General features: G+C 45.4%; 1 protein-coding gene across 1 annotated transcript in view; it reads right to left on the bottom strand.

The window, feature by feature from the left end:
- Positions 1-27294, bottom strand: part of LOC147690328 (uncharacterized) — a 196606-nt gene that overhangs the window by 136957 nt on the left and 32355 nt on the right. The window contains 2 exon segments of the mRNA XM_086939476.1: positions 21606-21716; positions 26009-26119. Of these exon segments, the coding sequence (XP_086795602.1) occupies positions 21606-21716; positions 26009-26119 (222 nt within the window).

Below are 27294 nucleotides of genomic sequence, written 5' to 3' on the forward strand. Positions count from 1 at the left end.
TCGGCGTCGTGGGCGCCGTGATGACATCGTCGGAGTACTTAGACGCCGCCTCCGCGTGCTGACGTCAGTTCTTAGACGCAGCTTTTCTGCGCCAGAAGCGCAGAGCCATGCCAAAAACCAACACTGGTGCCATGAAACTAGGGCCCTGAAAGGGGATGACCTTAACCCTAGATATCGGTTCGCAGAACGGGGAGGATGGGTGGGTCGGTAAGGAATCTATCACTAACTAATGTCTCTTACATATATATCGTTACACAAGTAGTAACTTGTGCATCTGAAAGAGACACGTTAGTGATAGATTCCTTACCTTAGAATAGATACCCCAGCAATACCATCCCCGTGGTGGTGGGTCTGCGAACCAATAATCACACCAGTAAGTCCTGGAGGACGGAACGGCCAAAGTAGCCGTCCCTCCGGACTTGACTGTCCAGGCAATAGTGTCTTGCAAACGTGTGCAGCGAGGCCCACGTAGCCGCCTGGCAAATATCCTGCAAGGGCACACCTCGGCCCAAGGCAGTTGTAGTGGCCGTGGCTCGAGTGGAATGAGCCCTCAGCCCAACAGGGGGTTCCTTCTTAGCCAAGGAGTAACACGCCTGGATGCACAAGATAATCCACCGGGAGATGGTTCGCTTGTGCACCGCTTTCCCTTTCTTAGCGCCCGCGTATCCCACAAAGAGTTGATCATCCACCCGGAACTGTTGTGTGCGATTCAGATAAAATGAGAGCGCACGTTTTGGGTCCAGACGGTGGAGCCTCTCCTCCTCTCTCGAGGGGTGCGGAGGCGGAAAGAAGGGGGGCAACGTGATGGATTGCCCAATGTGGAAGGCCGTGACTACCTTGAGTAGGAAGGAGGGCCTTGTCCGTAACACAACCTTGTCCGGATGGACTGAAAGGAAAGGAGGCTTACAAGATAGGGCCTGGAGCTCACTCACTCTCCTGGCAGAGGTGATGGCTACCAGGAAGGCAGTCTTCAAAGAAAGAAGGCGAAGAGGACAGTTGTGAAGTGGCTCAAAGGGAGCGCACATCAGAAACGTAAGAACCAGGTTCAAGTCCCACTGAGGCATCATGAAGGGAACAGGAGGAAAGGTATGAGTGATGCCCTTCAGGAATCGATTAACGATAGGGGACTTGAACAAAGAAGGTTGGTCAGGCAGCCTCAGAAAGGCTGAAAGAGCTGAAAGATAGCCCTTGACAGTGCCCAGAGCAGAGCCCTGCTGGGCAAGAGAGAGAAGAAAGAGGAGAACCTCAGAAAGAGGGGCATTGAGGGGATCCACAGCCTTTGCTGTGCACCATGCCACAAATTTGTTCCACCTGCAGGCGTATACCGACTTTGTGGAGGGACGCCTGGCTGCCAGAATGCTGTTACAGACTTCAGGAGGCAAGTCAAATGGCCTCAACTGTTGCCGCTCAATCTCCAAGCATGGAGGTGGAGACTGGGCAGGTTCGGGTGGAGGACCGTCCCCTGCTGCTGCGACAGAAGGTCCTCCTGAAGAGGCAGACGAACCGGGGGATCGACTGACATACTGAGTAGCTCGGGATACCAGTATCTTTGTGCCCAGTCCGGAGCCACAAGGATGACTTGTGCCAGGTCGCGCTTGATCTTCTTCAGCACTCTGGGCAGAAGTGGTATAGGCGGAAAGGCGTACAACAGACCGCAGCTCCACCCGCGACGAAAAGCGTCTCCGAGCGAGTGCCACCTTGGAAATTCCAACGCGCAGAACTGATGACATTGCGCGTTCTCTTCGGTGGCGAATAGATCTAACCAAGGCTCTCCCCATCGCAGAAAGAGGCCTTGCGCCATATCCGAGTTCAGACGCCATTCGTGATCCATCGAGCACCGTCGGCTGAGTTCGTCCGCCCTGGCGTTCAGAGAACCTGCCAGGTGTTGAACCATCAGAGTCACGCCCTGATGTTCCAGCCATTGCCAGAGGCGCAGAGCCTCCTGGCAGAGGGTCCACGACCCCACCCCGCCCTGTTTGTTGCAGTACCACATGGCGGTGGTGTTGTCCGTGAACACTTGCACTACACTCCATCGGACAGACGGGAGGAATGCCTTCAGTGCCAGAAGAATCGCCCGTAGCTCCAACAGATTGATATGGAGCCGGGACTCCGCCGGAGACCAGAGGCCTCTGATCTCCGCCTCTCCCAAGTGGCCTCCCCAGCCCTGGAGGGACGCGTCCGTCACAACTACGTGCTCCGGTTGGGGAAGGGAGAGGGATCTGCTGTTGACCCAATCGCGGTCCGTGATCCACCACTGCAGCTGTCTCGCAGTGCCCTCCGAGATCAGGATATGGTCGGACAGGTTGCCCTGATGCTGGGCCCACTGAAACTTCAGGTCCCACTGCAGAGCCCGCATCTGCCACCGTGCGTGATGCACCAGAAGGATGCAGGAGGCCATCAGCCCCAGAAGCCGCAGTGTCAACCTGACCGAAACTCGGGATAAAGGCCGGAAGATCGGAATCAGAGACTGTATATCCCGAACCCGCTGTTCCGGTGGGTAAACCCGAAACTGCGCCGAGTCGAGAACCGCTCCGATGAAAAGGAGCTTCTGAGAGGGGCACAGGTGTGACTTCGGCACATTGATGGAAAATCCCAGCTGGTGCAGGAGATCCGCCGTAGTCTGGAGGTGGCTGACGACTGTCTGGGGCGAGTCCGCCTTCAAAAACCAGTCGTCTAGGTAGGGGAAGACTGACACCCCTAACCTGCGCAGATGAGCTGCGACCACCGCCATCACCTTCGTGAACACCCGTGGGGCGCTGGTAAGGCCGAAGGGGAGCACGGTAAACTGAACCCGCAGGTAACGCTGGTGGGCCGGCAGGACGGGGATGTGGAAATACGCGTCCTGCAATCCAGTCTCCTGGGTCTAGGGCAGCTAAGATCTGAGCCAGAGTCAGCATTTTGAACTTCTCCTTCCGGAGGAAGCCGTTGACGTTCCTCAGATCCAAGATAGGGCGTAGGCCCCCTTTGCCCTTCTTGGGTACCAGAAAGTAGTGGGAGTAGCGACCACGTCCTACTTCTGGCCCAGGAACGCGCTCAATGGCCCCCTTGGCCAAGAGGGCCGAAACCTCCTCCTGCAGGAGCCGCAAGTGATCCCCCGATACGCGGTGGTGTTGCGGTGGTATGGCTTGAGGAGTCGTCTCGAAGGGGAGGGAGTAGCCCCTCCGGACGATCTGCAGCACCCACCTGTCCGAAGTGACAGTGCGCCAGTGAGGGTGGTGATGGTGAACCCTGCCTCCCACTGGCGTCACATGGGCCGAAAAGCACGGACTAGGAGGGTTTAGAGGTGGGGGCAGGTGTGGACTGACTTCGCCTGTTTCCCCGACCGCCTCCACGGCGGTTTCCACGGCCGCCGCTGCGCTGGACGATAGTTTGCGGCGAGTGGCTGGCGGCATGTGTGGGGACGCCCCTTCCTTCGCCACGAAAGGAGCGAAAGGCACCCGTTTGCTGGCGCGGGGCCGAGAGGCCCAAGGACTTGGCCATAGCCCTGGAGTTCTTAAAGCGCTCAAGCGCGTGGTCTGCCTTGTCGCCAAAGAGGCGACGGCCATCGAACGGCATGTCCATCAGAGTGTTCTGGATGTCTGCCGAAAAATTGGCGGATCTCAGCCAGGCGTGGCGTCTGACCGCCACTGTCGTAGCCATCGCTCTGCCTAGCGAGTCAGTAGTATCCAGCCCACACCTGATGGAATACTTTGCTGCGTCCCGGCCCTCCGCAAGGGCTTGCCCGAGTTTGGCCCGTACCTCCAACGGGCACTCTGGCAGCACTTCCGCCATCGTCTCCCACAGAGAGTGGGTGTAGCGGCCCAAGAGGCATGCGGTGTTGGAAGACCGCAGTCCCAAACTACGGGATGAGAATATCTTCTTTCCATAATTCTCGTACCTCTTGGATTCCCTGTCCGTCGGGGCCGACGGGAATGCGGTCTGGGAATTTGAGGCCTGGATGACCAGACTCTCGGGGGTGGGGTGGGAGGACAGGAAACATGGGTCACCCGGAGCCGGGCGGTGGCATCTGGCCACGTTCCTATCTACGGGCGAACCCGTAGCGGGCCAGGACCAAGTCCCCAAAAGAACGTCGGTCAAGGCCTCATTAAACGGCAGCAGAGGCTCCATTGAGCATGACTGCGGCTTAAGGACCTCTGTGAGGAGGTTAGTCCTCACGGCCGCGACGGGGAGCTTAAGGCCCAAGGCCTTGGCAGCCCTCGTCAATACCACACCATAGGTAGCTCCCTCCTCCGAAGCCACGGTAGGAGGAGCGACAAATCCAGTGTCTGGAGAGGTGGCCGAAGCACCCAACGGCGTCGGGGTCGGAGCCCCCGACCCACTAGGGCCCCCAGACGGGTTCCCTGGGCCCGGAGGCACCGCGGAACCCGTCGGAGGAGAAAGGGACCTCATGGCCATGAGGAAACGCTCAATCTCCTCCGGCGTCACATTCAGCCCAGGAACCGGAGGGTATGGGGCCGGACGCGACGCCCGCGACTCCCGAGGAGCCGCGTGGGCGGTGTCACCCGAACCCCCGGCCGCGTCGCGCGAGCGTCGGGGGGAGTCAGAAGAGCGATGATGCCTCTTCGACTTCTTGTGTTTCTTACCTGACGACTTGGACCCGGAGGAGTGGTGCCGACTCCCGGAGCTGTGACGGCACCATCCCGCGACCTGTCCCTCGACCTCCTGTGGGACCGGGACCGGGACCTGACGCGGCGTGGGGCCGACTGCCGGAGTTCGAGCCGCCTGCGGGACCACTCCCACCTTGCCTTCCTCGAAAGGGCCCGACAGTCGGGGCAGGCCTCGTCGTCGTGGTCGATGCCCAAACACGTCAGACACTGGCGGTGAGGATCCGTGACCGACATGGTACGGTCACAATCTTCACAATACTTGAAGCCGGGCATCCCTACGGCACCGTCGGAGTCGTTAGACTTCGAATGGATCAAAAAGATCACCAAACGTTAGTCAAAAATTGACTAGGGAACTGCTCTTTTCCAGATCTGCGCTGGCTGGCGCGGAAAAAAGAAGAACTGACGTCAGCATGCGGAGGCGGAGTCTAAGTACTCCGACGACGTCATCACGGCGCCCATGACGCCGACGATGGACGCTGAGCCGCAGACGACGCCTACCGACGCGCAAGGGTACTGCTACGCAAAAGTTTCCGGATCCAGTCTGACGCCTGGGGATATTCTAAGGTAAGGAATCTATCACTAACGTATCTCAATCAGATCTTTCCTTTTAACCAGATGCTGACATACAGAAGGATGGGATATGCCCTTCTGAAAAGGTAACTGATGATGATGGGAGAGTGTGAACTTCATTTGGGAAATAACTTTTAAAGGTGAATCCCCATTAGTGTAGATCGTCGGGTGACGTTAAAGATATCGTTGGGTGACGTTAAAGATATCATCGGGTGACGTTAAAGATATCGTCGGGTGACGTTAAAGATATTGTCGGGTGACGTTAAAGATAAAAGTCGGGAGACTATAAAGATATCGTCGGGTGACGTTAAAGATAAAAGTTGGGAGACTATAAAGATATCGTCGGGTGACGTTAAAGATAAAAGTCTTACGGGACTATAAATATAGCGACAGAAAGGTAACTATTGGATAAGATATGGAATCCATTTGATGTTAGTGGTATGTTTGACTGTACAGGCTTGCAAATAGCCCTTTTCACTTTCTCAGGTGAGTACTTTGGATATCATGTAAATAGTGGCCTGAGAAGAGTGTCGTTATGTGACGACTAGGTTAGCTACGGTTGGTAAGCTGCTTGGTCTGAAAATCCGGTTGTTACACTTGGCTTCATGAACCGTTTTCGATTGATGGGTGCAGGTATGCCTTCGTGATTTCGTATGGAGATCCATGGGTTCTCGCCGTGAATGGTTTTGTATATATTTGTTTTATTATACAGTTTTTATATATTCGATATTATTTTCTTTGTTTTTGTTTGTTTGATACGATTGTGGAATGTTTTCGAAAAAGACGAAACCGTCTTTTCAGTTGCCTTTGGAAATTCCTGGTTGGGAAGCGACTGCTTATGAAGGTCTTGCTCATAAATGGGCTAATTCTACTGGTTTGAGTGAGAACTGGAATTCATGTTTAGAGGATGCTGAGCCAGCTCAGGTGGTTGCGTGCTTGCAGAAAGTTCCGGTGGTGAAAGGTGATGAGCTTCCCATATTGGGACGTAGAGGTTGGATTTTATTAAATGTGTACAGACTTGTACATGAGAAGTGTTCTCGATTACAACGTGAGAATAAAACTTTTGAAGAACAGATTGTTCAGGTTCAAAATGATGTTACCCTTTTACGATGTCAGAATAAGTTGCTTGCTGACAAGTTAGAAACTTATCAAGCTGTAGCTGAAAGGGCTGCTGTACGAATTGCGAAATACAAATATAGACACAGACGTGGAAAGGTTAACACCAGAAAAGTGCGTATGGTTATTGCGAAAGCAGGGCTCGATTGGAACCCTGACGAGTGGGACGGTGACATTTGGAATTCGTCGGATTCATTTTCTTCGGCTGAAGAGAATACTGCGCGTGCGCCTTCTCGCACTAGACGTCATTGTCACTCTAAAGATCATACTGAGATTTCTGCTCAACCGATTTATCGACGTAAATTACAGGGCAATCCTACTGCTCCTCAAGGTATTCCGCTTGACAGTTTAGAAGATTATACTCAACAAGAAATTAATGACATTTTGGAAAGGTTCCAGCAAAAAGCCGGGTGAATCCTTGCTTACTTGGATGGTTCGTCTTTTTGACTTGGGTGCTTCAGGTATCACGTTAGACCATGGTGATGCTGTCAAATTCTGTACTTTGAGTTCTGATCCTACTGTTCAAGAATGTTTTAGAAATTACAATACTAATAATCAGACTAATCTATTGCAGTTGGCAGTAGATGGTAGTCACTAGTACCCTACTGAATCTGATTGGCCTCTTAACGAGAAGCCGTGGTATATTTTGAGAGATGCTTCTCAGCGACTGAAAGAGGAAGTTATGAAAAACGCTATCTTTTTAGGTACGGCGGATAGGTTGATGGATGGTTTGCTTACTGCCTCTGTGCAAAACAGAATCATTCGTACTTTCCCTGCTGCATATAAACAAGTGATGATGACTTTATTGATTATTCAGACTGGTAATGCTTTTTCTGAGGTGATTGAGGCTGTGCGTGAACTTGGTGAGTTGGGTGAATGGATTAGGCCTGAACGACAGTCTCGACCGGAAGGTCGCACTAATGATTACAGATTCACTAGACGTGACATGTTTCAAGCTTTAGTAAAAGATGGTGTGAAAGCTGATGATATTCATGATTTGCCTAATATCTTATGGACAATGTTTCGTAAGCGTGGTCTGGACAAGAAGGAAGGAGCTAGAAAAGTCCGTAAACAGGACTATGATGTTAATCGTTCTGATGACAGTGAAGAAGATACTATGCCGCGTCGAATGAGAGGCAGAGAGAGTGGGAGAGAGAGAGTGGAGTAGGACACGAGGTGAATCGTCCCATTCTAGAAGAGAGATAGAGAGGAGAAAAGAGATCATTCTGAACGCAGAGATAGAGGAGAGAGAGATCGATCCCCAGAGGTGAGGTTGAGAGACAAAAGATCACGATCCCTTGAACGGAGACCGCAATATTTTTCAAATGACATAAATCCTTTTCATGAAGAGAAAGGGTATGAACGGGAGGCAACATTACCTAAACGATATGAGAGTCTTTATCCTGATTTGACTTGGGCGACAGAACACAGTAAACGAGACTAGGAAGTAGGTCAAGCTCCAGTACAAAATTGGGCTCACAAAGATTACAGGCCTTATGTAGACATTGAAATTTATTGGAGACATTGAAATGTACAATGGGCCCGAGCATTGGTGGATACTGGAGCGGAGGCCACTCTAATTTCTGGAAATCCCAAAAAGTTTAAAGGACAAGGCTATACGATTACTGGATTAGGTGGTAAAGAAACCCCCTCAGTACAAACTAAACTTGAAATGAGAATAGGTAGGAACCCCCAGAAAGAGTATCATGTATTGGTGGTACCTCTTGATGAATATATAATTGGAATTGATATTTTAAAAGGTATGACATTGTATTTAGATGATGGATGTTACAAATTTGGATGTAAGCATTACATATCAACAAAATCTGTGAGAGTAGGACGTTTAAAAATACCTCCGATTAAAATTCCCCCAGCCACGAAGGTAGTTTCAATGAAACAATATCGTATTCCCGGTGGGCACGATGAAATCAGTGCTGCTATTCAAGACTTAATGGATGCAGGAGTGGTAATTCCCATTACTTCGGCCTGGAACAATCCTGTTTGGCCGGTACGCAAAAGTGATAATTCTTGGCGTATGACTGTTGATTATCAAGAATTAAATAAACATACACCTTCTGTGACTGTTGCGGTCCCTGATGTAATTACTTTAATTGAAAGAATCCAGAAACATTCAGGAACATGGTATGCATCCATTGACATTGCTAATGCTTTCTTTTCTATCCCAATTGCCCCCGAATGTCAAGAACAATTCAGTTTTACATGGAATGGCCGTCAAATGACGTTTAGAAGTCTTCCCCAGGGCTATGTACATAGTCCGACAATCTGTCATCGGATAGTGGCAGAGCATTTAGGTGAGGTGATTGTGGATCCAAACATTCAGGTGTGTCATTATATAGATGATATACTAATTCAAGGTGAGACACAAGATCAGGTGCAAATACAGCTAGATCGAATTATTGCACATTTACAAAGCAAAGGCTGGGAGATTAATCCTGATAAATTACAGGGTCCAGCGCAACATGTGAAGTTTCTGGGTATTCATTGGCATGAGGGGAATCGAGAAGTGATTCCACAAGTAAAACAGAAAATTGCAGAATTTGCAGTTCTTAAAAACAGAAAAGAATCTCAAATATTCATTGGTTTATTTGGCTTATGGCGACAGCACATTCCACATTTGACTCAGATTCTGGCCCCTTTGTACAAAGTTACACATTAAAAGAATGCGTTTGAATGGAACAGAGCACAACAAGATGCGTTTGATTTGGCGAAAGAAGCGATTCAACATGCTTTGGATCTGTGGCCAGTGCGTGATGGTGATGTGGATCTGAATGTATCTGTACAAGATATGTATGCAAATTGGAGTTTATGGCAAAAGCAGGGTAAAAACAGAGTACCCCTAGGTTTTGGACTAAAAAGTTACCTGAAGCTGGTGAGCGTTATACACCTTTTGAGAAGCAGTTGCTTGCATGTTATTGGGCTTTAGTTGATACTGAGCAGTTAACATTAGGACATGATGTAATTTTGAGACCAGAAGTTCCTATAAAGCAGTGAGTTTTGAGTTCACCGAAAACTCATAGGATTGGCCATGCTCAGGAAGTGAGCATTATAAAATGGAAGTGGTATATACAGGATCGGGCTCGTGTGGGCCCAAAAGGAGTTGCTATGTTGCATGAGAAAGTGGCGCAGGCGCCGATGGAAGAGAGAGAGAAAGAGTTCTCCGTACCTATAGTACAGGAATCTCCTGTTAAGTGGGGTATGCCGTTCGATGATCTGTCCGTGGAGGATAGAAAACATGTATGGTTTACGGATGGTTCAGCCAGGTACATAGGAGAAAAGAGACATTGGAAAGTGTTATGTTTATTGACTCCTGAGCTACCGCATGCAGAGTTGTTTGAAGTGTTTCCTGTTTGCCCCCCGCTCCTCGTCTGGCCGGTTTAATATTCTGCGGATGCGATGAGGCAAACTAGTTGTGAGGAGATTCTTCCTCCCGCGTGATGACGCCAACGTATGCCTGAAAAGATTGGTGTGGAGCGGACGCATTGAAGTTGCTGGTTTCGTGGTTTAACGACCTCGCATTTTGGTTTCGGGGCGTGCGCTGTTTCCCTGCGAAGTTACACGACCCATCCTGAGGAGAAGGTTCCTGTCAGGTTGAATGTGACGTCAGTGGAACGCAGCGTACAACGACGTCGGGCGGCCATCTTGAAAAAAAGAAAGTCAGAAAGCTGCATTTCGTGCTTGTCATTTTCACGGTGATACGCACACCAAACAACACTGCAAATTGTCTATTTCTAGCGCGACTAGTGTTTAAAGGACGTTAATAAACACTAGTAGACTAGGGTTTTGGCATTCGCGTGTTGCGCTAAGCAGTGACACGCACGCCTTTAAAGCATGTTTTTGGAAAATTAAATGTATTAGTTATTAAACACTTACGGAGTCCACAAAGTTGGGAACTATAAAAACAATAGTTGGATAGCTACAGTTTCATGGATATAATCTAAAAGGAAAGTTGAATAACAGTATTGTACTTAAAGGTCTGAAACAGTATTTACATGAAAAGAAATATCATTTTTCTTCAAAAGCTATCATAAATTGAAAATAGAAAAAGTATTGGCTATGGCTTCAGGTAATGTTTGGAATTTATCGCCACCCTTACCTTTTATACCCTCTACAGGAGATGATGCCCTTAAATGGGAAGAGTGAAGGGAGTATTTTGAAAACTATTTATCCACTTTTGAGGGGGAGGAGGAATTGACCCCAGAGAAGAAAAAGAAAATTCTTCTTCATTGTTTAGGTGCAAAGGCTATGAAAATTTACAATCGCATCAACAAAAAAGCTAGGCCAGGTGATGTATATACTATTGCATTAGAAGATTTGACAATGTATTTCAAACCTACCATTTCTATTTCTGTCAACAGATTCAAGTTTTTTCAACGCAAGCAAGCACCAGAAGAGTCTGTAGAACATTATGTTGCTGCGTTGAAAAATTTGGCACTAACTTGTAGATTTGGGGCATTGCATGACTAGCTGGTTCCCGACCAGGTCGTTATGAGATCCTCAAATAAACATGTCCAGGAGAAGCTGTGGGCTAAGGGAGAATTACCATTGGAAGAGGTGGTAGAAATTGTTAAATGTACAGAATTAACAGGAAGGTGTGCAAAGGCTGTTTTACAAGAAGAAAAATCCTCTACAGAGGAGAAATCTACGGTGGCAAAAGTCATTAGTTCTAGGAAAGCTAATAGTAAGCCTAATACAGGCTATGTACAGAAAATAGATTCAAGCCATAAAGCTAAACTTTCAGATGACAGGAAATGTTATAGATGTGGCAGTAGATACCATTTGGCAAATGACAGGTCGTGTCCAGCGGTGAGACAAAAATGTTCAAATTGTGGTATGGTGGGACATTTCAGTGCCATGTGTCCAAAGAAACAAAAAGGGGGAAGAAATGTAAAATCTGTAATTTATGAAGGAGGAGGAAAATTTACGTCTTCAGATGAAGATGATATGAACTTATTTGTGTTGAATGTGGAAGATGGTGTAAACAAAAAGAAGAAACCGATATGTGACATGAACATTGGCGGGGTGGACATGTCAATAGTGGCTGATTCAGGCTCGCCATATACAATAGTAAATGAAGAAGTATGGTTAGGGAAATTTGTTCCAGTCATTTGAAAAAAATTAAAGAACCCAGATATTTTCCCAAAGTCATTTAATTATGAACCTATTGAAATGTTAGGTTACAGGGAACTACTGTTCCAATTTAAATCCCGCCAAACAGTTGGGAAACTGTATGTCTTCAAGGTGGGTCCATCAGTGTTAGGGTGGATTGACCAAGGAGAATTAGGTATAATTCTGGATCCAAACAGTCCGGATCCCGTCCTCATCTTACAAACAGAGGAAGAATGTAATAACCTCTTTAAAAAAAGGTATCCTAAGGTGTTTTCAGAGAACATTGGGAAACTTAAAGGTTTTGTCCATGAAATTAAACTGAAAAATTATGCTGTTCCTTGTATACACAAGTCCAGAAACATACCGTTTTCCATCATTGGTGAGGTGGAAGATGAACTTAAAAAATTACAGAAGGAGAGCATCATTGAGCCGGTCGAATCAGCAGAGTGGGTTTCGCCTTTGGTTATCGCGAAGAAGCCTAACGGCAAGCTCCGTCTATGCATTGATCTACGTGATCTTAATAAAAACATCCTGGTGGATCAATTCCCTTTGCCAAAAATTAGTGAGATGCTGTCCCTTACTAATGGTGCTAAATGGTTTTCAACCATAGATCTAAGCTCTGCCTACCACCAAGTGGCTTTACATCCTAAAAGCAGAAGCCTTACCACATTTGTAACCCCGCTAGGGTGTTTCAGGTTTAAGAGAGTACCTTTTGGACTGGCCTCTGCTGCGGCCATGTTTCAGAGATTGATGAGTGAACTCTTCAAAGGGGAAAGAAATCTCTTAATTTTCCAAGATGACATCATGGTAACAGGCAAAAGCAGAGGTGAACATGATGCCAAACTTAACAGAGTCCTAGGTCTGCTAGAACATCATGGGCTTACAGCTGATTTGCGCAAATGCAAATTTGCAGCAAATAAAGTCACCTATTTGGGGCATGAGATTGATGGAAATGGCATAAAACCTAAAAAGGAGCTGCTTTCGGCAATTAGGGAAGCCCCCTCACCCAATAATAAGGAAGAGGTCAGAGCATTTCTAGGGCTCTCAGAATTTTATGCAAAATTTGTAAAGAAATTCTCTTCAAAAACCTTGCATTTAAGAGCACTCATAAAGCAGAAGAATAAATTTGAGTGGAATGCTACTTGTGAATAAGCATTTAACAGGATAAAAGAGGACATCTGTGAGGCCCCACCTCTTCAAGGGTTTAACCCCAATTTTAAAAGCATAGTGACCACTGATGCAAGCAACAAGGGGTTGGGAGCTGTTCTCTCACAGATTAATGGAGAAGGTAAAGAAGTCACCGTTGCTTTTGCCTCGCGTTCAATCACACCAACAGAAGGTAGATATTCTGTGATTGAGAGGGAGGCACTAGCATGTGCATGGGCAATGAATCATTTTAGACAATACATTTGGGGATACAAAATCACCCTTAGAAGTGATCACAAACCCTTAGTAAAGGTGCTTTCCACAAAGGGTCTTCAAGTTGCTTCCCCCCGTTTGTCACGAATTTCAATGAAATTGTTAGAATATAACTATGAAGTAGAATATCTTCCTGGTGTGAAAAACAAGGTGGCGAACTGCCTAAGCCGTTTACCTCTACCAAACATTGAAGATCAGGTTTCAGACATTGACACCTTCTGCATAGCTAATATCGTAGAAGAAGTGCCATGTATCTCTGGTGCAGAGTGGTCAGAATTTATGGAAGAAGATAATGTTCTAATTGAGGTAAAGAAATACATAAGAGCAGGCCGGCCTGAGAAGAAAAAAACCACCTGTCCTATTGCGTCCATTTTTGGAACTAAGAGACGAGTTGTCTATCGAAGGAGATTTGATTTTGAGAAATGGGAAGGTTGTTCCACCAAAAGGTTTACGTACTAAACTCCTTAATATTTGCCACGAGGGGCACCTTGGAATCGGTAAAACAAAGAGTAGAGTCAGGAATTCATATTGGTGGCCTGGGTATGACCTAGAAATTGAAAGAAGTGTCAGGGATTGTACAGCATGTGAAAACTCTGACAAGACAAAACAAACATTTAGACCACCCCTTCAACCCCTGTCTTGTCCTAACATGCCTTGGGTCAAATTGGGGATTGACATTTGCGGGCCCATTCGTGAACAAGGAGAACTGTTATATCTTATTGTACTGGTTGACCATTTCTCGAAATGGCCAGAGGTTGAAGTGGTACCAGATGTTGATGCAAAAAGTGTTGTAAGTTTTTTGCGCAAACTATTCCTAAGAGAGGGCCTTCCAAATTGCATTGTATCGGACAATGGTCCACAGTTCACGTCAAAAATATTAAAAGAATTTCTGATGAAACATGGTATAGATCACAAAACCACGTCAGTTTATCATCCAGCAGGTAATGGTGCCATTGAAAGGTTCAACTGGGTGATTAAAGGTATAATTCAACTGGCAAATCAGAATAACATGTCATGGAGAAAACAACTAATCAAAAATCTTTGGTCATTTCGGGTTACACCTTGTGTATCTACAGGTACCAGTCCCTTTGTAATCTTGAGAGGGAGGACTCCGATTACAAAGGATAATGTAGGTTGGGCTACCCCTGAAAAAGAGATGTGGTCTCCTGAGGAGATACAAGGGAATGTACGAAGGTCACAAACCATTGGTAAGAAATACTATGACAGTAAGCATGCTTGTAAAAAGGTAGAAATCAAAGCAGGTGAATATGTTAGAGTGAAAAATACCAGAATTACCAGCAAGGGAAAAAATCACTACTCTCAACCAATGGAAGTAAAAAAAGTGTTTTGTAATTCTGCTCTTTTGAGTGATGGAAAAACTTGGCATTTCCCTGCTTTATCATTATGCAAGGAGGGGAAAGGAATGAGTGATTTTCTATCCACTCCGGAAAATAAAGAGGTTTCCTGTTCTCAAGACTACGATTGGATTCTGGACCGTGAGGAAATTGTGGGGTCTCGGCCAGATGGTACTAACATTGTATCTTTAGGTACAAACGAAGTATCTTCTGAGAGTGAGAACACTTCAGATGCCTCACGGGTGGAAGACAGTAGTAGTAGGCAGAGCAAGGAGACATCTGAAGAGTACAGGTATCAGACCAACAGCGAAACGGATACTGATTCAGATGATTCTGTTTATGAAGATGTTACGTCACAGGACGTCAGTTGTGAGGATGAACCTACTGTGAGCAGATATGGTAGAGTAGTCAAACCTCCAGTTAAGTTACAAGATTACATATGTGATTAGCTGTGGTTTCCTCTGCTTTCAGTAAGTTTCAACCGAGCACCTACGGTCCCTTTTGTTGTTATAGGAAAGGAGATGTGTTATGTTTATTAACCTAATGCTTTCTTCTAATGTATTGCACGCGCGCTATGTTCTCTGCACGCGCGACCTGCCGGTGCATTGTGACGTCAGGGTGTTCTACCTGACCACCGGCAAGTTGACAGTTAAGATATGACAGTTGCTATTGAGTGGTGATTGCATCTAGACGTGCCTTTGGTGTCAGGACTTACTTCAATAAAGACCTTACTACTTACCTGCGTTACTGGTCTTCTTTACAGAAAGCAGTCTGGTATAATCCCACGACTCAGAAACTGTTAAGTACTACTGGTGAAGGACAAAGTAGTCAGTTTGCAGAATTGTATGCTGTGTATCAAGTTTTAAAACAGGAATTGCCAGGAACATGTCATATTTTCACTGATTCATGGTCGACTGCAAATGGATTGGTAGTCTGGTTACCTACATGGTAGTCTCATAATTGGACAGTCCATAATAAGACAATTTGGGGTAAAGAATTATGGCAGGAAATTTATGAATTACTTCCTCAAAGCAATGTGACAGTTTTTCATGTTGATGCTCATATGCCTATTGACTCACTTGACAAGTTATTTAATAACATTGCGGACGAGAAATCTAAAATTTCTGAGACAGTGGTGGACCAACAAAATTCTGATTTGGCGGGATTGGCGAAATGGGCGCACCAAAAAGAAGGACATTTTGGAGAGAAAATCAATAGCAGGTGGGCTACTGAAAGAGGCATTTATATTCCCCTTGATTTGATTAAAACAGCAATACTTCATTGCCCTATATGTCAACATTCCCGACAAAGAGAGGTGCCTCGAATAGTGAAAGGTCAGTTACACCGAGGTAAATCCCCCGCACAAATTTGGCAGATTGACTATATTGGCCCTCTGCATATGAGTAAAAATTGCCAATATGTCTGTACAGTTGTTTACACTTATAGCGGTTTCTTAATCGCTTTCCCATGTAAGAGAGCTACCCAGATTAATACTATGAAGACACTAGATTTTATTACGTCATATTATGGTACTCCACTTCAGGTGTAGTCTGACAATGCATCACACTTCAAGGGAAGATTGGTACAAAATTATTGTGCAGAAAACAACATTGATTGGGTGTTTCACATACTCTATTACCCGCAGGCCTGATCGAAAGGATGAACGGGTTATTAATAGACCAATTGTGCAAATTGTCAGATGAAATGAAATGAAATGAAAATTAGATTTGTAGAGCGTGGCAGTTGCCCTGAGGCGTCCAGGCGCTAGAGCTAGAAAACGGAACTGACCTCTGAGGTTACTAGTTGTTAAACAGGTGAGTTTTAAGCTGTTTCCTGAAGCTAGTAAGATTAATGTTGTTGCGCAACTGCAGGGGGAGGGTGTTCCAGAGACTTGCAACATTGTATGAGAACGAGCGTCCTCCTGCTCTGGATCTGAAGATTCTGGGGATTTTGGCAAGTGTGGCGGTTGAGGACCGTAATGTTTTATTGGGCAGGTAGGGAGAGATCAGGGAGAAGTTAATTTCTGGGCCCGTTTTCGAGAAGGTCTGGTGGGCGATGCAGAGAGCCTTGAAATTTACTCTGTCCCGGACAGGCAACCAGTGAAGAGTTTTTAGGCCAGATTTTATGTAGGTCCTCCGAGGAACTCCCAAGAGTGTTCGGGCAGCACAGTTTTGAGTGCGCTGGAGCTTTTGTAGGGTATAGTCAGGGGCTCCAAGATACAGGGCATTGTTAAAGCCCAGCCGTGATTGAATCAGGCCTTGTATGACAATTTGTCTGGCCTCGAATAGAAGGAGGGGAAGGATTTTTTTGATCACCCTGAGAAGACCAATACAGGTGGCTGATACCTTAGTGGCCTGAGTGTTAAGGCTCAGTGATTTGTCGAGCCATACTCCCAGGCTTTTGATGTTATCTTTGGGAAGTGGGGGGGTGCCCATGCTTGGGGGCCATAGTTGCTCCAGAGTGGAGGGAGTCGCTGGGCCAAGGAGCATAAGCTCAGTTTTATCATCGTTGAGCTTCAAGCATGAGCTCAACATCCATCTTTTTACGTCCTCCAGGCAGGCCGCCAGATCAGGTGTAGACTGGAGCCCGCTCTTCTGTGCAAGGGAAACCACCAGCTGGGTGTCGTCCGCATAGGAGATGATATTGACACCATGCGGACGAACAATCCCAGCCAGCGGCCTCATGTATGCATTGAAGAGTGTGGGGCTCAGGGAAGAGCCCTGCGGCACTCCGCACCCTAGTGGCATACTAGAGGACACAGATGTGCCATCGAAGACCTGGAAGGTTCTGTCTGACAAGAAGGATTCCAGCCACGACAGGGCATCTCCAGACACTCCTAGGTCGGCAAGACGGTTCAGCAGGATTTTGTGGTGTACTGTATCGAACGCTGCACTCAGATCGAGGAGGATCACTGCCACTGATCCCCCTCAATCCAAGATCCGTCTTGCCTCCTCGGTTACCACCAGAAGGGCGATCTCTGTCCCATGTTTAGGGCGAAAGCCTGTCTGGGAAGCATCAAGGAGGTGGTTGTCCTCGAGGAATGTCATCAGAGTGGTATTGACGTGCTTCTCCAGGATCTTAGAAGCCCATGGGAGCAGGGAAATTGGGCGGTAGTTACTGGCGTTAGCTGGGTCAAGGGATGGTTTCTTTAGGAGGGCCCCCACACTATTGCGTGCTTCCAGGTAACGGGTACTGTATTACTCAGTATGGAGGAGTTCAGCAGTTCTGAAAGGGTGGGAAAGATGATGTTACTGGCTAGGCCCAGTGGACCTGGGGGGGGCGGGTCGCATGGGGAGCCGGTTTTTATTTGTAGAGCTAGCTTCTCTAGGGTTTCCATTGTTATCAGGGGAACTGATTTCAGCTCAAAGTCCCTGTCCAGCGCAGAGTCCCGGCATTGAGGGGGGATTCGGTGAGTGGGTTTGAGAAGGAAGAATATATTTTATTCACTTTTTGGAGAAAAAAATTCCACCAAGTCGTTGCATTTGGACGATGAATTGTTATTATCAGAGACAGATGGGGGAGGTTTTATCAAAGAATTAACTATGTGATAGATTTCTTTAGGTTTCGATTTTGCCACTGATATTTTGTCGGTGTAGTAGGCTGCTTGCAAGGTTTTTATGGTCATTTTGTACTTCCTAATCATTTCCCTGTATATAGTTTTTTCAGCTGGGTTGTAGGATAAGCGCCACTTCCTCTCCTGTCTCTTGCATAGACGTTTCTGGTTTCTGAGATCTTCCGAATACCACAGAGCTGATTTACTTTGTCTTTTGGATCTAGGTGGACATGATGGTAGACTAGAATCCAACGAGGTTGTTAGCCACTCTTCGTATTTGATGTTATTGGACGTGGGATCATGAGAGAGGGAGGGTCTAGTGCTACTGAGGGTCTTCATCCAGTTGTCAAGAGGGAGCTTAGACCAGTTTCGAGTTTTCCTGGATGTAAACAGGGAGGGAGGTGGTCTGTTCGTGGTCCAGGTAAAAGGTATCAGGAAGTGATCAGACCATGGGAGGTTGTTAATGGGGCCTATTTTGAGCTGGTCACTGTTACTGAAAATTGGGTCTAAAAGATGCCCCTTTTCATGTGTGGCCGAGGGAACTAGTTGTTCAAGTTGAATGACCGCCAGGTTTTATTGTATCTCTGATGCCGTGGGATCTAGCAAGTTGTCAAAGTGGATGTTGAAATCTCCCAGAATGGAGAAATTAGAGGGGGAGATAACCAACTGGGAAGCCACTGTAAGGAGAGAGGTATTAAATTGTCCGATGGAACCCGGGGGACGATAAATGAGGATGCCGGTAAAACTGGAGTTAGGGGAGAACTCGATGGAAAAAGAGAGATTTTCGCAATCCTCAATGTTGTCCGCTAAACAGCGGCAAACGTAGTTCTCTTTATAGATAATTGCGAGGCCGCCACCTCTACCTAGTGGTCGATCGGCTCACGCTATCTGGTATCCTGGGATTAAGGCTTGTGCTAGGTCCGGCTGTGAATCTTGGTTCAGCCACGTTTCAGTTAGAAAAATAGCATCAGGGGAGTGTTCATCTAGTAACAGAGAGATTTCTATACAGTGTTTTACTAGTGACCTGCAGTTAAGTAGGAACATTGAGTAATCCTTTGCCTCAGCTCTGGTTTTGGCGGATTTAGAGGTTATTTCCGACTTACAGTGCATGCAGCGGTGGGGGATCTCCAAGGGGTGTCTTGGGGCTCCACAACTTGGTAGTATCGGTGGACGTAGCTGCAGTAAAGAGCTCGAGCTGTAAACCTGTCTGCTGGCCCCTGAAGAGCCATGGGGCAGGGCCCCGGGGCCCGGCCGGGCGCGGACGAGCGCAGACGAGCTTGCCTTATGCGTGCCTTCGGCGCGCAATCGTCGCGCCTGCTGCGCTCGTCCGCTGCGCTTCCTGTATGGACACATGATTTATAGCTGGCAGGAGGGATGAGATGAGGGCGTGGCATGGCCAGGTGGGCGTGGCCTATGTCCTGGGCAATGGCGGCAGGGAAAGCAAAACAAACCCTCGCCAGAGGTAGCTTTTGGCTCAGCTGTCAGAGGCTCGTGAAAGCGCGAGGTGCTCAGGGCAGGTGAGTGCAAGATTTAAAAAGACACAAACAATTCTGTCACTTTCGAATTAAAATATGCAAAGTTCGCTCTACTCCCGGCTCAAGCCTCAGGAGGTTCCGTTTTTACTAGATGCAGCGCTTGTAGTCAGCGCTCTCTATATAGCGCGGGAAGGTGGGAGTGGGCGTGGCCTGGCCAGGTGGGCGTGGCCTATGTCCTGGGCAATGGCGGCAGGGAAAGCAAAACAAACCCTCGCCAGAGGTAGCTTTTGGCTCAGCTGTCAGAGGCTCGTGAAAGCGCGAGGTGCTCAGGGCAGGTGAGTGCAAGATTTAAAAAGACACAAACAATTCTGTCACTTTCGAATTAAAATATGCAAATTTCGCTCTACTCCCAGCTCAAGCCTCAGGAGGTTCCGTTTTTACTAGATGCAGCGCTTGTAGTCAGCGCTCTCTATATAGCGCGGGAAGGTGGGAGTGGGCGTGGCCTGGCCAGGTGGGCGTGGCCTATGTCCTGGGCAATGGCGGCAGGGAAAGCAAAACAAACCCTCGCCAGAGGTAGCTTTTGGCTCAGCTGTCAGAGGCTCGTGAAAGCGCGAGGTGCTCAGGGCAGGTGAGTGCAAGATTTAAAAAGACACAAACAATTCTGTCACTTTCGAATTAAAATATGCAAAGTTCGCTCTACTCCCGGCTCAAGCCTCAGGAGGTTCCGTTTTTACTAGATGCAGCGCTTGTAGTCAGCGCTCTCTATATAGCGCGGGAAGGTGGGAGTGGGCGTGGCCTGGCCAGGTGGGCGTGGCCTATGTCCTGGGCAATGGCGGCAGGAAAAGCAAAACAAACCCTCGCCAGAGGTAGCTTTCGGCTCAGCTGTCAGAGGCTCGTGAAAGCGCGAGGTGCTCAGGGCAGGTGAGTGCAAGATTTAAAAAGACACAAACAATTCTGTCACTTTCGAATTAAAATATGCAAAGTTCGCTCTACTCCCGGCTCAAGCCTCAGGAGGTTCCGTTTTTACTAGATGCAGCGCTTGTAGTCAGCGCTCTCTATATAGCGCGGGAAGGTGGGAGTGGGCGTGGCCTGGCCAGGCGGGCGTGGCCTATGTCCTGGGCAATGGCGGCAGGGAAAGCAAAACAAACCCTCGCCAGAGGTAGCTTTTGGCTCAGCTGTCAGAGGCTCGTGAAAGCGCAAGGTGCTCAGGGCAGGTGAGTGCAAGATTTAAAAAGACACAAACAATTCTGTCACTTTCGAATTAAAATATGCAAAGTTCGCTCTACTCCCGGCTCAAGCCTCAGGAGGTTCCGTTTTTACTAGATGGTACCTTAAAGAACTGGAGAGACCATTTATCAGATGCTTTATTGATTTTAAATAACCAACCTTATTTGTATGCAAATTCTCCTCTGTTCCCGACAAAGAGAGGTGCCTACGGGGAGGCCATTTTCTATATGTAGGCTGCACACAGCCTACATAGAGAAAATGCAGAGTGCGCATGACTGGTTTGATCTACCCCAGAGGGCCGACCAAACAGTCAATGCCCACAGCATTGTGCAAGCCAATCCTACCCGACCTGCCTGCCCCCAACCAGGTATACCCTCCCACCCGCCCCCAACCAGGCATACCTTCCTGCCCGCCCCCAACCAGGCATACCCTGCCTTCTGTTTTCTCGCAGTGCGAGAAGCAGAAACATAAAATGGTATTTAAAATACCATTTTATGTTTCTGCTTCTCGCACTGCGAGAAAGCAGTGGGGCGACGCTCCTCCGCCCTAATGGAGGTGCCGCCCCTCCACTTAAGGCAAACAGCCAGAAGAAGCCTGCAAGGATAACTTAGATTTCTGAAAAGCCAAAATATTTCCAGACTGTAGCCTAGAGTGCCTCAGCAAAGAAATATTCCTGTCTCCCACCGAGTCTGAAACATTTACTATTACAGGATTTTTAAGAACCACTATGAGAAAAATATCCTCGTCATTTGTGGTGTAACATGAGAAAAATCTCAGGAGGTAAATCTCCCCACGCTAATTTTAAAACACTATCCAGTACAGAAGTATAGGAAAATCAAAACGTAAAGCACACTATTAAAACTAGTCATTAAAATAAAACCTGTTGTCATACAATAACCTAATCCCAAATGCAGAGAAATAAATGAAAGTTATCAATGAGAAATATCCTATGAGGCCTCTAGGCCTTAAAGGAATGATGGGTAGGAGCACAATATAGTAGGCACCAGTGCAAACCACATGATAGGATGTTGAGGCAGAAGTAGAAAACCACCTATTAATGTTCCATTCCCAGGGTCGACTGCAGATAGCTGTGTCATGGGGATAGCTATAGAGTGTTATATTTCTATGCATATTATAAAGAACAACAATTTCTTACCTGTAAGAGAAGTGATGTTTTGTGTTTGCCTGCTATCCTGGTAATCCACGGAATAAGTCTCTTCCTCTTCTTTAATAATGGCTGATGTGACTGCCACAGTAGTTTCTTGTTCTTCATTAACAGAAACATCTAAGGGTGATTACAAGTTTTATCATTACAACTCAAACTATGAGACTTTAGCAACTGCCAATCTCACCCTGTGTCTGAGCAAAGATGCCAATGCAAGAAGAAATGAGTCTAAGGCCCAAGGGTTCACTCCAAGCCACTAAAAAAGAAAGCCAATCATAAATAAAATAGAGTAACAGGAGAAGTGGGGGGCTGTTTGAGTTACCAAGTAGTGTCCTTGTGCTTTGTTGATGGTCATTGCAAAAGCGAGTCGCACCGGAAACTGTAAACATTCAGTATTGGAAAGATTATGAGGGCCCTGGGGGGCCGATATTTAACACATTTTTCTTTTTTTTTGCCAGAAACCTTCGCGGGAGTGTACTCAACCACTTTTAACAATTTTGTATTTTTATTTTATTTTTATTTTTTTGCTAGAAACCTTCACGGGAGTGTTCTCAACAACTTCCTAAAGTTTCATGCCGATCGGATGAATGGTGTAGTAATGCATGAAGGACAAACAGACAGACATACATTCGTTTTTATATATATAGATGTTATTTTGACATATAACATGAATCTTAAATTACACATACAGCACCTTATCACAAAAGGAATTGCACATTCTATGGATTTTGGTTCTGTTTATAAGCTGTTAAAGATCCTGGACAAATACAAAAGGCATTGAATGAATACCTTATTCAAAATACAAATTTTTAAACAGAGTTCAAGGAAGAATTTTAAACTCATTATTAAACCCCGAGACACGGCTCTCTATTAAAGTCATCCGTCTGGAGTAGGGGTTAATAGCATGTGGGGTTACAGCATTAAGTGCTATCCGTATGTAGGGGGGTCATAACATTTGTAATGCTGCACCCAACTTGCTTTGGAAAGTTATTTAAAATGCATTATGGAAGGATGTTGTAATGTAAAATAGTTCCATTGAAGCCGAGGTGTAGCTGAAGATGGTATTTATTGAAGATGGTAAAATCAAGTAATCAAGAATTCTTGTAAATTATAGTGCTAGCCCCACCAGGAGCAGCTCCCTTGCTCCTCAGCACATACTCCCAACTGACACTCATCCACCAGGCATTCCCAACATTCCATTACATCACATGCACCAGCATTCCACAACACATCCACTCTGGCTGAGCAGCAAGGCAGGGAAGTAGGAAAGATGCATGGCAGCAAATACAAGATACCACAGATGTCATTCCAGGATTTACTGTACTTAAGAACTTTTCATCCATGTTATGCAAACCAGGTCTAAACATTAATTATAATTAGTTATGATTATACCTCCAAGCCATCAATTTCCATCTCAATATTGTTTAATTTGACAGTTAAATCAGGGGAGATTATTTTTTATATAACATAATGCTATTCAAGAGTATTTGAGTGATAACGGTCAACCAAATAAAGGATGCAATGCAACCATGCTTGTTTTTTTATTGACCATAAATTCTGCAGATTTATCATCAGACTTAGAACTAATGGGCTTCCTTTGAAGTATAATTGGTCTAACTGGTACGGAAGTAAGCATCCATGTGTACTATGTACTTTGTGTAAGTTATGGATTCAAGATCTAAAATGTACTATGTGTTTCCTGGCACTGCAGGCTAAGAGCACAAACTTCTGAAGTAAATCTGCACTGTGTACTCTGTAGCTCTGCGGTTGGTGGATATCAAAGACTGCTGTAAAGCAAGCTATAGCTATGACCCAAAAAACTGATTGCCCACAGAGCTATAGTCAGAAACTTCACGTTGGAATGTGTGCTTGGTATGAAATCAGCTATTATTTTGTAGAGCTTCCTCAAAGTAAAAAACGGTTTCCACTCTGTGAGCTCAGAATGGAGCTGTGCAAGGAGTGAACAGAGCTGAGTAAGGAGTGAAGTTGGTCCTAGAAATCACCCCTAATGCACATTGCTGACCCCTCCTATGTCCTGATACCTACTGATTTTGTACCAGCATAAGACAGACGCAGAGGGCACATTTCTGACAGTATGTGGACAGCTGAACACAGATGATCCCAGAGGGATAACCAGATGTCTCCTTCTTGTACCAACTCTGCATGCTGCCACTTTTTTCGAAGGAGTGAGGTTGAAAATGGATACATGATATATTAGTAGAATTTAGAGTGTATCAGTTCTTAAATACTGGCTTGGCACACAACATTATTGGGATTCACTTTTGACTGCTTATGAGGATACCTAAAACAACAACAAGGCTGCCAGAAGCAGGATCCTGCTTTGAATTCGGGGAGTGCTGATCCGGCAAACTAACTGGATCATCACCGGTGCTATTACGGCACTCAGCCGCATGAGAAAATCTGATAAAAACAGACACTAAACTGTGCTTTTCTAGGTAAAATGTCTGTAAAAATTAATACAAAATCAATATACTGTATTTTGCAAAAAAGTCAGATAATCTGGCTATCATTTCTGAAAGGTTTTTCTGATCTTTCTGCACTTCTACCTCTTTTAAATTTCAAGGTCTTCCTCTTTTGAATAGATATTCAGTCATATATTATAACTGAGAGTTACAGGGATTCTGCTCAGGAACAGAACTATGCTTGGAACCACAGAACATCGGTAGGTAGTACTGAGTCACCATACCACATCAGTATCTTTGAGCCCAAGTCCGACTAGCTATAGTGCCTCACTTACCCTCCTAACCTTACCAGAGAAATATGTGAATTGGCACCACAGAACACAACACTACCGACCTTCACAGGGATCGTGGTAACAGGACACGCCCTTTTCTCTCTTTCACAAGAGACACAAGGGAAGTTTACAATATTTATTCAAACTACTCTGTCCTAAAATGCAGAATTCGTGACACAATTAGAAGACTAATGCATATCAAAAATACTGTTAGCATGGCTATTGAACCATATATTATAAAACGGTCTGTCATGGTATAAAACAGATTAACCTAAACCCCCCATCCTACTAAAGATTAATGATTATATATGAAAGATCTCTAGGATTAGTAGCGGACCCCGTACCTTAACATACACAGGTGGACGTTCTACATCTCATCTGCCTCAATGCTCTTGTCTCAGAACTCTCGCTCGCTCCATGTGTTTGTTTACTCTCTTGTACCCAGTTATATGACAAGATATGTATGCTCATGAACAGCAGCTGCGTTCTCATGTTATGTCTAGGTGCTAGTGCCTGACCAGAGAGATTAACAAAGAGCATTGTTGCGTGACCTTGTCTAGGATGTTCAGACTAAATCCCAGGACAAGAACAGAATGCAAAAACATACGCAGGTTCCATGTGAAAGTACAGAATGGCACAAAGCAAGTATGTTTATATAGAAATGTGTGCAAAGGAAAATGTGACCTATAATGTGCATGACCAGGCCAAAACAGGGAAAAATACAATGGGCAATGCAAGAAACACATGACAAATCGAATTAGAGTGAATTGGGTGAGGCATGAAAAAAATACATATATGTCATGATCTTAGCCAGTAAAAAGTAGTGTCCCTCAGATTGCCAAACCTCACTCAAAGTCTCAGACACTCTAGGTACCACTCTTTATGGGAATCTTAATCTTAAATATTCAAAGACCAGACATACCTACCATTTTTCAACAATCTTACAGGGTGCTCCCTCACACAGCAGTAATGATGACAATGGCATACAAGCATCATCAGTACTGGTGATGTTTTTCTTTAACACTTGTCATTAAATAAAGTCACACCGGCAAGTTTCCTGTGGCACAAAGAATATAACATCTGCAATACATGACCCCCAACTCAGGATCCATTTACATTCAAATATTCTCTTAACATATATTCTGCAAATTCAATTATTTGGGGCCAGATGCACTAAGAATCCTAAGTAATAAATAGGATTCAGATTCCGTCACTTCTAGGACGACTCCATGTAGTATTTCACTGGTACCTCTATTGCCAGGTGGTAGATGTATACTTACATAATATCTCACATGTCCACTCACCTGATCACTGCTCGGCCACATGCCCAATCAAACTGAATGAACAACTACATGACAGACTATATAACTTCCTAAAAACATGTGTCATGAAAAATTGCATGGCAAGCTACCTACAAATTGTGTGATATATAGAATGACAAACTGCCTCTTATGTTGTAAGTATCCCCTGTAGCAGTTTGCTACCCGTCAATAAATGCCAATATATTACAATATGATTTAGTAATCTCGATTTTGAAGGAAAAGTGCCCTGATGGGACCGGATGGCAGCCAGGGCTCTAAAGGAATTTTGAAGTGATTGTTATATTCACCCATAAAACACAAATGTAATTTTCACTCACTTGGGGAATGGTGATCATTGCCTCTTCTTTCAGAATCATGATCATCTGTAGAGTAGAGACATTTCCTGTCTTTGGCTCGCAAAGAAAAGACTGAGGCGGCAATTGCAGGACCTGTTGAAGAATTCGAAAATAAGGTTTTCAATAGTCTATAGCTCTTTGTGTAATAAGCAAAAACAGCACAAAAGTAAACATACTGAATAGTGTGGGATCACAGAAATGAGCTACACTGTAGCTTATCTGCGGATTAAAAATAAAAATAACAATACCTATAAATATTGATATAGGTGCAAAAGTAAAATCATTACAAAATAGCCGCCATGCGCATACACGCACAGAGGCCTTCTTAGAATGTTTTTTCTTAACCCTTAAAAAAAATATATACTAAAATGTTCGTTGTACATGCGCACATATGCATGACTGCCAGCTTTTAATGATATCTCTTAGAGCAAAAAAGGTATTATTTGAAGATGGGCACCAAGCCTACGAAAGCAAGCATGCTGATCCACCAGCAGCCGGTTGGGCTTTTTAAATCGCTGTTTCAAGATGGCCATGCTCACTTTCGAAAGATAAAAGAAAGAACGAATAGCATAGTACCAGTGTGCAGTTGCCTCACTGAAATAATAAAAAAAGAAAATAAAAAGGATAGTGTGAGGGGTATTGGTGGAGAAAAAAAGAGAAGAGAGCTGCCTGGCGGCAGTGTATAGCTACCAGGTGCTCTCAAAATCAGTTGTGGAAGGAAAAAAACGATATATATATATATATATATATATATATATATATATATATATATATATATATATATATATATATATATATATATATATATATATTCAATGAAAAAACCATAGGTTATAGACCATATATAGTTAGGAATTAGCATTTACAAAACCTTGAAAATTCAATGAAAAAACTATAGGTTATAGACCATATATAGTTAGGGATTAGCATTTTCAAAGCCTTATTTTACTCACACAAAACCATTGAAATTCGCATATATAGTTAGTTGCACTAACTATATATCGCGCACCCGCAATCCACTGCTGATGATGTCACATATTACATCATTCATGACATGGTCAGTGACATCACTGATGACATCACTGATGACAACTCAAATGACATCACTCACAACATCACTGATGACATCATTCATGTGATAATACGATGAACCTCTTCAGACTCTAATATAACCTTAGATACACTCAGTGTAAACAGACACTCACAGATTGTCACTCATCCATGGAGTTACTCATACACCTAGTCAGTCATGCAAAGAATCAATCACA

The sequence above is a fragment of the Lissotriton vulgaris genome, chromosome 9 (genome assembly GCF_964263255.1).
Source record: "Lissotriton vulgaris chromosome 9, aLisVul1.2, whole genome shotgun sequence".
NCBI classification, from domain to species: Eukaryota; Metazoa; Chordata; class Amphibia; order Caudata; family Salamandridae; genus Lissotriton; species Lissotriton vulgaris.